Here is a 12,960-nt window from a genome sequence, read left to right as displayed (position 1 = left end):
AAAATGAAATTTAAATTAAAAAACATCAATCTCTTAATTTACTGCAACTTTATTAGCCATTTATATAACACACTAAACATTATTTTCTTAGACTCCGTGCCGAAAAGTTTTCTTAGACTCTGTGCTGAAAAGTTCCGCCTCAACTATGAGGGAACGGAGAGAGTATAAAACAATTAATCACAATTTATAAATATTTAAAAACGGCTCAAAACTCGTCTTTTATATATGTATAGATAGATAGATTGTATATATTTGTGAGGCGGATGAAATATAACCATTTTCAAAAGAATAATTTAAATAATTTGATTAAAATACGAATTTAGATTTGAATATTAATTAAAATAAGATATAGTCATCACAAATGAGAAATGCATAATGCACTTATATAAAAATTACTTAGTCGTGAAATATTTACCACGTTCCCAAATCGAAGCAGATCCAAAAGCATTTCTGGAACAAAATATTTAGTCGTGAAATCAACTCCATCGATCGCTCTTCCCTTTTCTATCCCCAATTCCCCATTTCTCATCCACCTTCTCCACCAATTCCTCCGCCGCGAATCGAAAATGAGAAACCTACTCCCCGTACTCCTTCCGCTCCTCCTCATCGCATCCTTCGCCTCCGCCGAGATCAAAAATCTCAAAATCACCTCCGATTCACGCCCTATGATCCTCTTCGAACGATTCGGATTCACGCACACTGGTCAAGCATCCATCACCGTCTCCTCCGTCTCCGTCATGTCCAACGTCGCCTCGCCGGAGCCCTCACGTCTAGGTTTCTTCCTCCTATCGGAAGAATCCCTAATTCAGGTTCTGATTGAGCTCCAATCAAATCCTTCCTTCTGCGTCCTCGATTCCAAGTACATTAATCTCCTCTTCACCTTCCGCGATCTGTCGCCGCCGCCTCACTCCTCCTTCTCCCACTCCTACCCGATCACATCTCCCAACGAGTACTCGCTCTTCTTCGCCAATTGCGCTCCTGAATCTACTGTGTCGATGAACGTGCGGACCGAGCTGTACAACCTCGACGGCCGTGGGGATGAAAAGGACTACTTATCCGCTGGTTTAACTCAACTGCCGTCGTTGTATTTCTGTTTCTCTGTTATTTATGTAGCGTTTCTGGCGTATTGGATCTATGCGTTGTTGCAAAATAAGAAGTCTGTTCATAGAATCCATTTGCTTATGGGGCTTCTGGTTGTTATGAAAGCATTGAATCTGCTTTGTGCCGCCGAGGATAAACATTATGTGAAGGTCACCGGGACTCCACATGGATGGGATGTGTTGTTTTACATTTTCCAGTTTATTAGGGTTGTTTTGTTGTTTACCGTCATCGTCTTGATCGGTACTGGATGGTCGTTTCTGAAGCCATTTTTGCAGGAGAAGGAGAAGAAGGTGTTGATGATTGTGATCCCATTGCAGGTCTTGGCCAATTTTGCATCCATTGTGATTGGGGAGACAGGTCCCTTTATCAAGGATTGGGTAACTTGGAACCAGGTGTTCCTGTTGGTTGATATAATCTGTTGCTGTGCCATTATTTTCCCAATTGTGTGGTCTATTAGGTCATTGAGGGAGACATCAAAGACTGATGGGAAGGCTGCTAGGAACCTGTCAAAGCTGACTCTGTTTAGGCAGTTTTACATTGTTGTAATTGGGTATCTCTACTTCACAAGGATAGTAGTGTTTGCTCTCAGAACCATTGCTGCCTACAAGTACCAATGGGTGGCTAATGCTGCTGAGGAGATTGCTAGCCTTGCTTTTTACGCTATAATCTTTTACATGTTTAGGCCTGTTGAGAAGAATGAGTACTTTGCACTTGATGAAGAAGAGGAATCTGCTGCAGAGATGGCTCTTAGAGATGAAGAATTCGAGCTTTGAAGTTGGAGATGAAGTGCTACTCTTTTTTGCCTGAATACTACAAGAGTGTGAGTGATTTGGTAGATTTGCTACAAAATCTGATTTGTTACAAAATCTGATTTGTGTAACTGTTGCACTTCTTCCTTACTTTACCTAGAGACAGATTTGAGTTTGTCTTACAGTGGCATCTATTTTGCATAATGTAAGTTTCTCATTTGTTTATATGTCATAATTTCTCAGCCTTAAGATAGAAAACTGCTGGCTATTTGACTGTATGTGTTTTTTGCTATAGAGTGTCATTATTTCATTTGCTCTTGGTGCTTTCTCAGTCCACTGCTACTAAATTGAATTGTTAGTAATTAATTAGATCTTATTTCCATTCTATGGATATGTTTGGGTATGTGCAGTTATAGATTTAGCTTATATGTTGGAGAACTTTTTTCCCCCTGGTGGGGTCACCTGCATTTTCCTTCATACTTGTGTTTGATTTGTGCCTTTTAATCCTGGTTTCTGCACAAATATGCATAATGGTGTTGGCTGTCATCTTGAATAGAGGCTTGCAAATGCAAGATCTTAGAAATATACGGATTAGATGTTAACAGTACCACATTTTGTTTTTTTGAGTTGGAGAAGCTAGTCTTATCCAATGCTTAGAGCTTAGTTAGGAGGTGCTGGTGTTCAGTTCTGATACTGAAAGCTAGTGCAGCTAGTTATAAGTTTGCTATTCTTTCAGTTATTACTTGAGTTTTTTCTGAAAGTGAAATTACAGGATTTCTTCATAGTATTAGTTTTCTTAGTTGAACTGCCATAACAGCCTTCCATGACCATTTGAATTTGATAGATTAGTACAATCAGAAACTTGGATTCGTGATAGAACTAGTTACATTGCATATCTATATTCATTGAGGAAACCTTTGTAATTGATTCCCACTGATTTATTTTACTTAGTTCATGCTGGTATTTTTGATGTGGTATGTCTATGTTGTCACCTTTGTGTTGTGATAGGCAAATGTATTGTTAAAGCTGTAGATGCGCGCATACATTTCTGGTGTGCAGCGATTATGGAATATTGATGCCGTCGTTGTTTCTTTGAATACTTTGGTTTCAACTTTCATGTCATGTTTGAAGTTTAATTCCCAAGATATCCAATCAAAAATGTATGCAATAAGATTAAGAGCATTCACAAGGAGCGGGCTGCCTGTTGTGGCCCAGCGTCCGTTGCTGTTCAGGGGGGGCAGGACTGGCGGCTGCCTGGGGCGGGATCTGGCTGGTGCTGCTCCGATCACTATTGACTAAGTTATTCCCAATTGAATATCTGAAAATTATAATGCACATTGGGTCAAGCTAACTCAAATCATGTCTGACTTGCGTCCCAATGGTATTGATATGAATATATGATCCCATTTTTTATTTTCGATAACTTAATAGACATCTTGGATTTTTTTTTTCCTGAAAAAATTTTTAGTCCACTCTAAATTCCAGAATTAAGGACCTATACTAGGCATTACTTTATTCCTAAGAAAATGCTAAATCATCGAGTAGAAATCTGAGTTGTTACATAAAAGTACTCCCTTCCTCTCATATAAATGGGTGCATTTTTCATTTTCGTCTGTCCCATAAAAATATGTACATTCTATTTTTGAAAAGTTATATCAATTTAACGAGGTCACAAATTTCTCCAGCCACCCCGATTTTACTAGCATTTTGGACCGCTCACCACTCACTGCATGTTGCAATTGAAAATGCGGCTTTATTACAGGTGACATCAGTTTTTAAAAAATACTACTAGTATATTTTTTATTTAATTTTTTAGTATGTTATTCTATCTGTAATTATCTTTATCCTTCTTATTTTACCGGGGTAAATAAATAACTCATACAAAATGTTTCACCTTTGTTTCGTATTAGTACAAAAAGTTTGAAGTTTACATAAATCATACAAAAAGTTTCATTTTTGTTTCAATTTAGTACGTTTCGTTATATGTATTTAAACGGCGTTAACTCTTTATCTATTTGAAGTAGTAAATGTTTCATCATTGTTTCATGTTGGTACAAAAAAATTTAAGATTGTTTCATATTGGTACAAAAAAATTCATCATTGTTTTATAGTTTGTGCATCACATAAGTTAAACGTCAATGCCGTTTAAACGCATATAGCGGAATGTACTAAATTGAAACACGAATGAAACTTTTTGTATGATTTATGTAAACTTCAAACTTTTTGTACTAATATGAAATAAAGGTAAAACATTTTGTATTAGTTATGTATTTACCATGTTCATCTATATTTTCTCTAACTTTTGAACTTTATTTCCTATATGAGTTCCAACGAGGGCAACTCTTCTCTTGTTCGACTTCAGTAGCGGAAGAGGAGTGCATGGAATAACATATCTAAAATTATTACGAAAGAAAAGTAGATAGGCCACCTAGAAAATCCATCATCGTAGGTGTGTTTGTACAAAGAGCATGCCATTGCCGTTGAACAACTAGACATAGACTATTTTGTTGAGCAACCACGGTAGGGCGAGACAATATTTCGGCGCTATTTCAGAATGCACCAATCTTTTTATCCATGCACATTGCAAATATTTTGACAGAACATGATGATTATTTATAGGAACCTCCCGTATGTTTAAGAATGCTCAGGCTCTAGACTCTGCAGAGGTGCACAACTGTAATTAGGCAGTATGGAGGGGCGTCAGATCAGTTTGATGAATATCTCTATGTCAAAAATACAACTGGTCGTGAACGCGTGAAGAAATTTTGTCAAAGAGTTGTAGAGGCATTCCGTGACACGTATTTGCGAAGACCTACCTAGGGATGAGAAAAAAATAATGAAATGCCGCACTTATCATAGCGAAAAAATATCGAAAATACTATTTTTTTGGTATATCACTATTTTCAGTACAGTAATGATATCAATATTCATATACAACAGTATAACGATTTTCGGCATATACTGTATATGCGATATACTGCATATATTGAAATATTATATATGCATGATGAGTCTCGTTCTAAGCCTTGGTTACTGGTCAGTATAACGTGCTTTATTGGATAATATCTGCAAAATAGTTGCTAAAGTGTGCAGGTTGAGGTACCAAATCAGGAGGAAAGGATCGAAAGAAATTCGAGTGAAAAAGCAGCAAAAAATGTGCAACTGGCCAGTATGAGCAGGAAAAGTGCAAACTGGCAATTATGGGCAGAAAAGGTGCAAACTGGCCAAAATGGATGCTACCGAACTGGACACGAGAAGGAAAGACTTGCTTGGAACAATCAACTACTAAGAGGGGCAAAATTGTCATTTCGCATGAAGAGGCAGCCCTAGAAATTAGGGCAAGCCACCCTATAAATAGGAGTTGAACATAAGGAGGAAGAACTTATCACTTTGGACTTATCACTTTTATATCACTTTGAGAACACTTTTTGGGAGAATAGCTCCATTAGCTTTAAGTTCCACTCTCTAAATCCAGCAGCCTGCCATGAAGATTCCGGCCACCAGCCGGCGGGGAGTCATCATGCCTGAATCATTCCAGCCGCCGTAGTCCAGTTCCAGTTTCAGAAGAAGCCATCAGCCATTTACATGCTTTCTTTTAATGCTTTCTTAGTTTAAGAACTTGTTTTACTTGCATTTGTCTCGGATTTCAGTAGTTAATCTATTTAAAGCATCTTTTGGTTTGAATGTTTGAATGAAGTTAAGTTTTTATGGTTTTATTTGAGTTTCAGCTTTGTTATTGCTTTAAATCTCTCTAGTTAGCTAAATCTGATAGTTTTATGTTGTTTAAGTGCTTGAATCTGCCTAGCTTAGTTAGATCTAATCTTTCCTTATTGTGTTTACAAGTTTTAATCGGTTTAAGTTTCTAAAAAATGCATGGAATTCGTTTCTGTTTGTTTCTGTCACTCTGTCCTGTTGACCAGTATGCGTAAATCTCAGGTTTTCTTGCTTTCATTCTCAATTTCAAGTTAAATATTGCATTTACGAATTTTTGAACTTGAGCATTCATCAGTGGAGTTTGTTAGATCTGGTTAGTTTAGCTTGGTGAAGAAGAAAATGTCACAATCAAAGAATAGGACCACTTGTTTTGCTTTTGTTGCTTTTTGCTTTTGTACTTGCACTTTTACAGCTTTTCTACACACCCAGCAGGCAGTCTGCCAGCATGTCTGTTATTCCTTTTTTCTTTTGTCTATCTATTTAGGATAAGTTTCACTTTTTCACATGCACAACTAGGTGTCCAACTTTCACAATCACGTACACATCCAGTAGCATTAAGTATTTAGTTACCTACTGGTCAGTATAGGTAGAGTGTCATTTTAATTTTACGCCTAGGTAGAACTCAACCCTAAAAGTGTGGTAGCTAACCAACCCTTCCAAAATATCTTTGCAATTGCACTTCGCCTACATCCATCTCTGTGGGATCGACCCTTACTCCACTATACTAGCCAGTAGAAGTGGGTTGAGGTATTTTTGTTGACAAGAGGTTTTAGGCACAGACCCAACGACACAACTAGGTCTAGGCACCCTCCTGGCCAGTTGACACGCACACACATAGAGTCACCGCCCCTAATATAAAACCTCATCTTGTCAATGCATACACAAAATAGAATTTAAAAAAAAAACCTTCAAAACCCTACTTTTAGAATAAAAATCGTCAAACACTCTCGTCGCCCTGACAATGAGGTTTCAAGAAATGAAGACAATGTTGATCATGACTTCATTGTTTTGGATTTGATAATTGAAGTTTTAATGATTTAAATATTTTGTAAAAGAATTGATAATAATGATGTTTTATTGTTTTAGTCGTTATTCAAATACTCCATCTGTCTCATTCTAAGTAGAGCATTTCCTTTTCGGCATATGATTTTATGTAGTGTTATTTTTGTAAGTTAAGTGGAGGGAATAAAATAAGAGAGGGGGAATTAGTAGAGAGAGTGATGTTGTTTTCACAAATGTGTCATTTAGAGTGAGACATTCCAAAAAAAAAAATTTGTCATTTAGAATGGGACGCATGGAGTAGTTTAATTGTTATTTTAAATAGTTTGGGTATAAGTAGTTTTGTTTGGCATTACACAAGTGTAATGTTATACCATACCATATTTCAGTATACCGTAAAAATACGGTATACCGCATTACCAATATGGTAACGGTATAAAAAATTCATCTTACCGAATTTTCGGTATACCAATCATCGGTATTATATTTTGTTATATCATAGCTTTCAATACGGTATACGGGTTGTCGGTACGATATATCATACAGACCCATTCCTAGGCCTACCACTCTTGTTTGACAAGATAATGATTTTCGTGATATGTTAGAAAATCATTGATAATATGTATTGGGCTCGTAAACATTGTTCGACATTATGAAGATGCGTGTATACATTATACATACAGGAACAAGGCTGACATCCGACCGTAATCCTTGATGTTGTTACTAACCATCGACTCTAGATATAGCACACTCTCTTCATTCTACAAAAGTATGCACTTTTGGTTGAGCATGAGTTTTAATACACAATTTGTAATGTAAGAGAGATACAGAAAGAAAAAAAAAATTAAAATATTATTAATGGAGAATATGAGTCCCACCTCATTAGAGATAAAAGTGTTTTCAAACTTAGAAAGTGCATACTCTCGTAAGACAGATTAAAAAGGAAACGGTTGGTGTATTATTTTGGACGAGTAGTCCATCTCCAAGGGGAAATGTATATACTCCCCCAATCCCATTTAAAATGTCTCTATTACATTTTTAGTATGTTTCAATCAAGATGTTCACTTTTCTTTTTTTATTAATAAATTCATATCTCTTCTCTTCTTATTAAATTATTTAATTACATTTTTATCTCATACTCCCTCTGCTTCATAGTAGTAGAGTCGTTTTGTCATTTTGGTACGTTCCATAGTAGTAGAATCATTTTTATTTTTAGTAAAGTCAACACATTTCTTTTCATTTACTTTACTTTCTTTTCATCTCTCTACATTTTATATTTTCTATTTTAATTTTCTTTTACTTAACTCACTTTACACATTTTTTCTTAAATTTCGTGCTGAAAAGAAATTCCTGGAATGGAGGGAGTACCGCTATTATTCATGAGTGTTAGACATCTTGAACGAGGGAGTAAATATTTATACTCCTAGGAGTGTTTTAAAAACAGGTTTGGACCGCGAACCGCCAACCGGTCGGTTTTCTTGATTTTCAAGAGTTTTTTCAAAAATTTGAGTTCAATGAGATTCGAACTATAGACCTCATGTATGCAAGTCCAACTTCATTACTACTCCACCACTTCAATTGTTATGACATAATAATAACTTTAATTATTCTTATAATCAATAAATAAATTTTCATTCATTCTATAATTTATTATTATTTTTATAAATTGATTAATTAATTATGATTAATTGTAAATAAAATATATTATTTGTGCTTGTTATCTAATAAACTTTGATAGTAATTTATCACACTAAATTTGAATATTGTCATACATATATTTAATTATATATAAGTTTTAATATATTAGGTATATATTTATACAATTATATTTTTATTTCACTAAAATTTAATTATAATTATTCTCAATTAAGCTTAATAAGATTTTATTATTCACTAAATTTGATCAAAAACTACATTTTATTATATGAATTTGATCAAACCTACATTTTATTATATATAATAGAGTAAAGGTCAGAACTGGTCCTGACATATGCTCATTTTATGTTTTTTATCCTATACTTTATCTTTTGAATTTTTGCATCCTAAACATTTCAACTTGGAGCACAATTGGTCTCACACTAACAATTCAGTTAATTTTTAAACGATTTTAACCCGATTTTAACCGATTTTTAAACGGTTTAAACCCAAACAGGATTGTTAAAACCATAAAAATCGGTCAAAATCGGGTTAAAACCGTTTAAAAATTGACGGAATTGTTAGTGTAAGACCAATTGTGATCCGAGTAGAAATGTTCAGGATGTAAAAATTCAAAAGATAAAGTGTAGGACCAAAATCATAAAATGGACATATATGTTCATGACCAGTTTTGGCCTTTACTCTATATAATATATTTGTGTATTTATATAATAGGGGAGTGATCAATTGCTAACTAATTAGCAATCCTAAACTAAGACTAAATCTTAGCCATTAGATTAGACGATCTAGTGGTTAAAATAATGTCACATGAATTATATTTTTAATCAAGAAAATTAATAAATAAAATAAGAGGGTATTAATGCAAATTCTCTCTCATTAAAATCATCTTAAAACTTTAAATTTACGTAGCTCTCTCGATTTAAATTATTTTTTCACAAAAAATATATCAAATTAAAGATAATTTTTTATAAGGATTCCAACGAGATCTCAATTGCATATGTTCCGATGACGTTCAGATGATGAAATTTGATATTTTTTATTTTAGTTTTCGTTAATGTTGATAACCAGATTTTTATCAACAAATACATCAAAAAATCTCAATAAAACCATGTAAAAATCTCAATAAATATGTTTTGATATTTTCTTGTATTAGTGTTGATATTTTTATGTCATATTGTTGATATTTGTAATACACTATGTTGATTTAAAAAAACATTCACGAAAATTATCATATGACAACATAATAACGATATTACCCTTTTGTTGATATTTTGTCTACTATTTATTGAGATTTGTATGATTTAATCTCATCCACTCATTTTAAAATCTAAGGGTAGACATTTGGTCTTGATTTTGGATTAGGGTGCTATAAGCATTAGAATATGATCCTTAATATATATAATTATATATGCTACAGTAATATGGCCCGACCAATGGTTGGACCGATCAGACCAGTTAAACCGTGAACCAATAACTTCACCGATTTGCTTGCCGGTCTGGTTTTTAAAACACTGCTCCTAGGACTCCATGAAGTACTACTTGCAATAGCTTTTCTTCGACGTTTTCGACCACACTCACAGATTAAACCAGATCTTAAGGGCATTTCTGGAATAAAATATTTTAGTCGTGAAATCAACTCCATCGATCACTCTTCCCTTTTCTCTCCCCCAATTCCCCATATCCCATCTACCGTCGCAACCAGTTCCTCCACCGCCGAAGCGAAGATGAGGAACCTAATCCCTCTTCTCCTTCCGCTCCTCCTCATCGCATCCTTCACCTCCGCCGAGATCAAAAATCTCAAAATCTCCTCTGATTCACGCCCGATGATCTTATTTGAACGATTCGGATTCACGCACACTGGCCAAGCCTCCATCACCGTCTCCTCCGTCTCCGTCATGTCCAATGTCGCCTCGCCAGAGCCGTCGCGTTTAGGTTTCTTCCTCCTATCGGAAGAATCCCTAATTCAGGTTCTGATTGAGCTCCAGTCAAATCCTTCCTTCTGCGTCCTCGATTCCAAGTACATTAATCTCCTCTTCACCTTCCGCGATCTGTCGCCGCCGCCTCACTCCTCCTTCTCCCACTCCTACCCGATCACATCTCCCAACGAGTACTCGCTCTTCTTCGCCAATTGCGCTCCTGAATCTACTGTGTCGATGAACGTGCGGACCGAGCTGTACAACCTCGACGGCCGTGGGGATGAAAAGGACTACTTATCCGCTGGTTTAACTCAACTGCCGTCGTTGTATTTCTGTTTCTCTGTTATTTATGTAGCGTTTGTGGCGTATTGGATCTATGCGTTGTTGCAAAATAAGAAGTCTGTTCATAGAATCCATTTGCTTATGGGGCTTCTGGTTGTTATGAAAGCATTGAATCTTCTTTGTGCCGCCGAGGATAAACATTATGTGAAGGTCACCGGGACTCCACATGGATGGGATGTGTTGTTTTACATTTTCCAGTTTATTAGGGTTGTTTTGTTGTTTACCGTCATCGTCTTGATCGGTACTGGATGGTCGTTTCTGAAGCCATTTTTGCAGGAGAAGGAGAAGAAGGTGTTGATGATTGTGATCCCATTGCAGGTCTTGGCCAATTTTGCATCCATTGTGATTGGGGAGACAGGTCCCTTTATCAAGGATTGGGTAACTTGGAACCAGGTGTTCCTGTTGGTTGATATAATCTGTTGCTGTGCCATTATTTTCCCAATTGTGTGGTCTATTAGGTCATTGAGGGAGACATCAAAGACTGATGGGAAGGCTGCTAGGAACCTAGCCAAATTGACTCTGTTTAGGCAGTTTTACATTGTTGTAATTGGGTATCTCTACTTCACGAGGATAGTAGTGTTTGCTCTCAGGACCATTGCTGCCTATAAGTACCAGTGGGTGGCTAATGCCGCTGAGGAGATTGCCAGTCTTGCTTTTTATGCTATAATCTTTTACATGTTTAGGCCTGTTGAGAAGAATGAGTACTTTGCACTTGATGAAGAAGAGGAATCTGCTGCAGAGATGGCTCTTAAAGATGAAGACTTCGAGCTTTGAAGTTGGAGTCAGAGTGCTACTTTTTTTTGCTGGAATACTACAAGATTGTGAGTGATTTACTACAAAGTCTGATTTGTGTAACTGTTGCACCTCTTCCTTACTTTACATAGAGACAAATTTGAGTTTATCTTACAGTGGCATTGCCTTTTGCGTAATGTAAGTTTCTCATTTGTTTATTTGTCATTATTTCTCAGCCTTAAGAGTTAAGATCATCTATGAATCCAGTAGCAAACGGCTGACTGTTTGACTGTATGTTTTTTTTTTTTCTGTAGAGTGTCATTATTTTTATTTGCTCTTGGTGCTGTCTCTGGATTTGATTTTTTTCTGTGTTTATCTGCTTATTATATTTGTCATTCCACTGCTACGAAATTGAATTATCCGTAATTAACTGCAATCAGATCTTATTTCCTTTCTATGGATATGCGTGGTATGTGCAATTAGTTTATATGCTGGAGAACTCCTTTTTTCCTCCCTTTCGGGTCACCTGCATAAACCTTCATACTTGTGTTTGATTTGAGCCTTTGAATCCTGGTTCCTGCACACATAGTTTGTCTGGCTTTTATGTATGTTGGTGTTGGCACTTGGCCGTCATCTTGAATAGAGGCCTGTAAATGCAAGATCTTAGAAATAGAGTACTCGATATGTTAAAGAATCACGTTTTGTATACAGTACTGGCGAGTGTAGGTGCTGGTGTTCAGTTCTGGTACTCAAAGCTGGTGAAGCTAGTTTTAAGTTCACTATTCTTTCAGTTATTACTTCGGATTCATCTGAAAGTGAAATAATAGTGCAGGAAATGAAAATCTCTGATTATTTATATTTAAATTACTAAACTCACGAACTACACATGATTTCTTCACATTATTTTCTCAGTTGAACTGCCATAACAGCCTTCCTTGACCATTGCCATTAGAAAGACAAGTACAATAAAAAACGTGGAACCGTGCTGAACGGTTAGACGATTAGAACTAGTAACATTGCATAATTGTATTAAATGAGGAAGCCTTTGTAATTGAATCCCACTGATATGTTTTTCTTAGTTCATGTGTATTTTTTTTTCCTTTAAGATTTCATGTGGGTATTTCTGAATTGCAGATACACCTATAATTTTTTGGTCCATTGATTTCTGTTGTAGTATGTCTATATCGTTACCTTTTGCATTGTGATAGGCAAATGTCTTGCTAAATTGTAGCTGAGTGATATAGGTGCGAATACGTTTCTGGTGTGCGGCAATTATGAAATATTGATGGCATTTGTTTCTTTGAATACTCTGGTTTCTTGCCATGTTTGAAGTTGAATTCCCTAGACATCCAATGGAAAATGTATGCAATGCTAGCTGAGTATGAGTAACTGATTAAGGGTAAATGCAAATATTTAAACACCTATATATCAATAGTTGATATGATTGAAGAGTCATGTGTTCCAATTTCACAAATGTCTTCTAGATCAAAATGCCTAGTGACTATTTACGAGTAGTGATAGTGGGTGTTAGTTCCATTAAGCAGGGGTGTGGATAGAGCAAGTGGTCATGGATAGTTCCAACAAATATATGCACTAGTGTGGAAGGGATGCTTAAATGATTATTAGGCTATTGGCTAACTGATAATCAAATACGTCAGGTATGAGCTCGATGCTCGATTATAGTTAGCATATCTAGTTAAGCTTGGTTATAGCTAGCATAGCTTGTTAGGCTCGGTTAATGGTTCTAACTA

The 12,960-nt window shown here is 35.9% G+C and overlaps 1 protein-coding gene and 1 pseudogene across 1 annotated transcript; both read left to right on the top strand.

The window, feature by feature from the left end:
* The first annotated feature begins 427 nt into the window (after nucleotides 1–427).
* Nucleotides 428–2,160, top strand: LOC148933504 (protein CANDIDATE G PROTEIN-COUPLED RECEPTOR 7-like). Its single transcript, XM_089057039.1, has one exon. It carries the CDS (start codon nucleotides 567–569, stop codon nucleotides 1,872–1,874), a length of 1,308 nt encoding a protein of 435 aa, XP_088913165.1. The 5' UTR covers nucleotides 428–566; the 3' UTR covers nucleotides 1,875–2,160.
* A 7,638-nt stretch (nucleotides 2,161–9,798) lies between these two features.
* On the top strand, nucleotides 9,799–11,541 carry LOC125221722 (protein CANDIDATE G PROTEIN-COUPLED RECEPTOR 7 pseudogene; annotated as a pseudogene).
* The last annotated feature ends 1,419 nt before the right edge of the window (nucleotides 11,542–12,960 follow it).

Source organism: Salvia hispanica, chromosome 1, assembly GCF_029641045.1.
Source record: "Salvia hispanica isolate PSC_SH4W2 chromosome 1, Shi_PSC_v1, whole genome shotgun sequence".
Taxonomy (NCBI): Eukaryota; Viridiplantae; Streptophyta; class Magnoliopsida; order Lamiales; family Lamiaceae; genus Salvia; species Salvia hispanica.
This window is presented reverse-complemented; position numbering and strand designations above follow the sequence as displayed.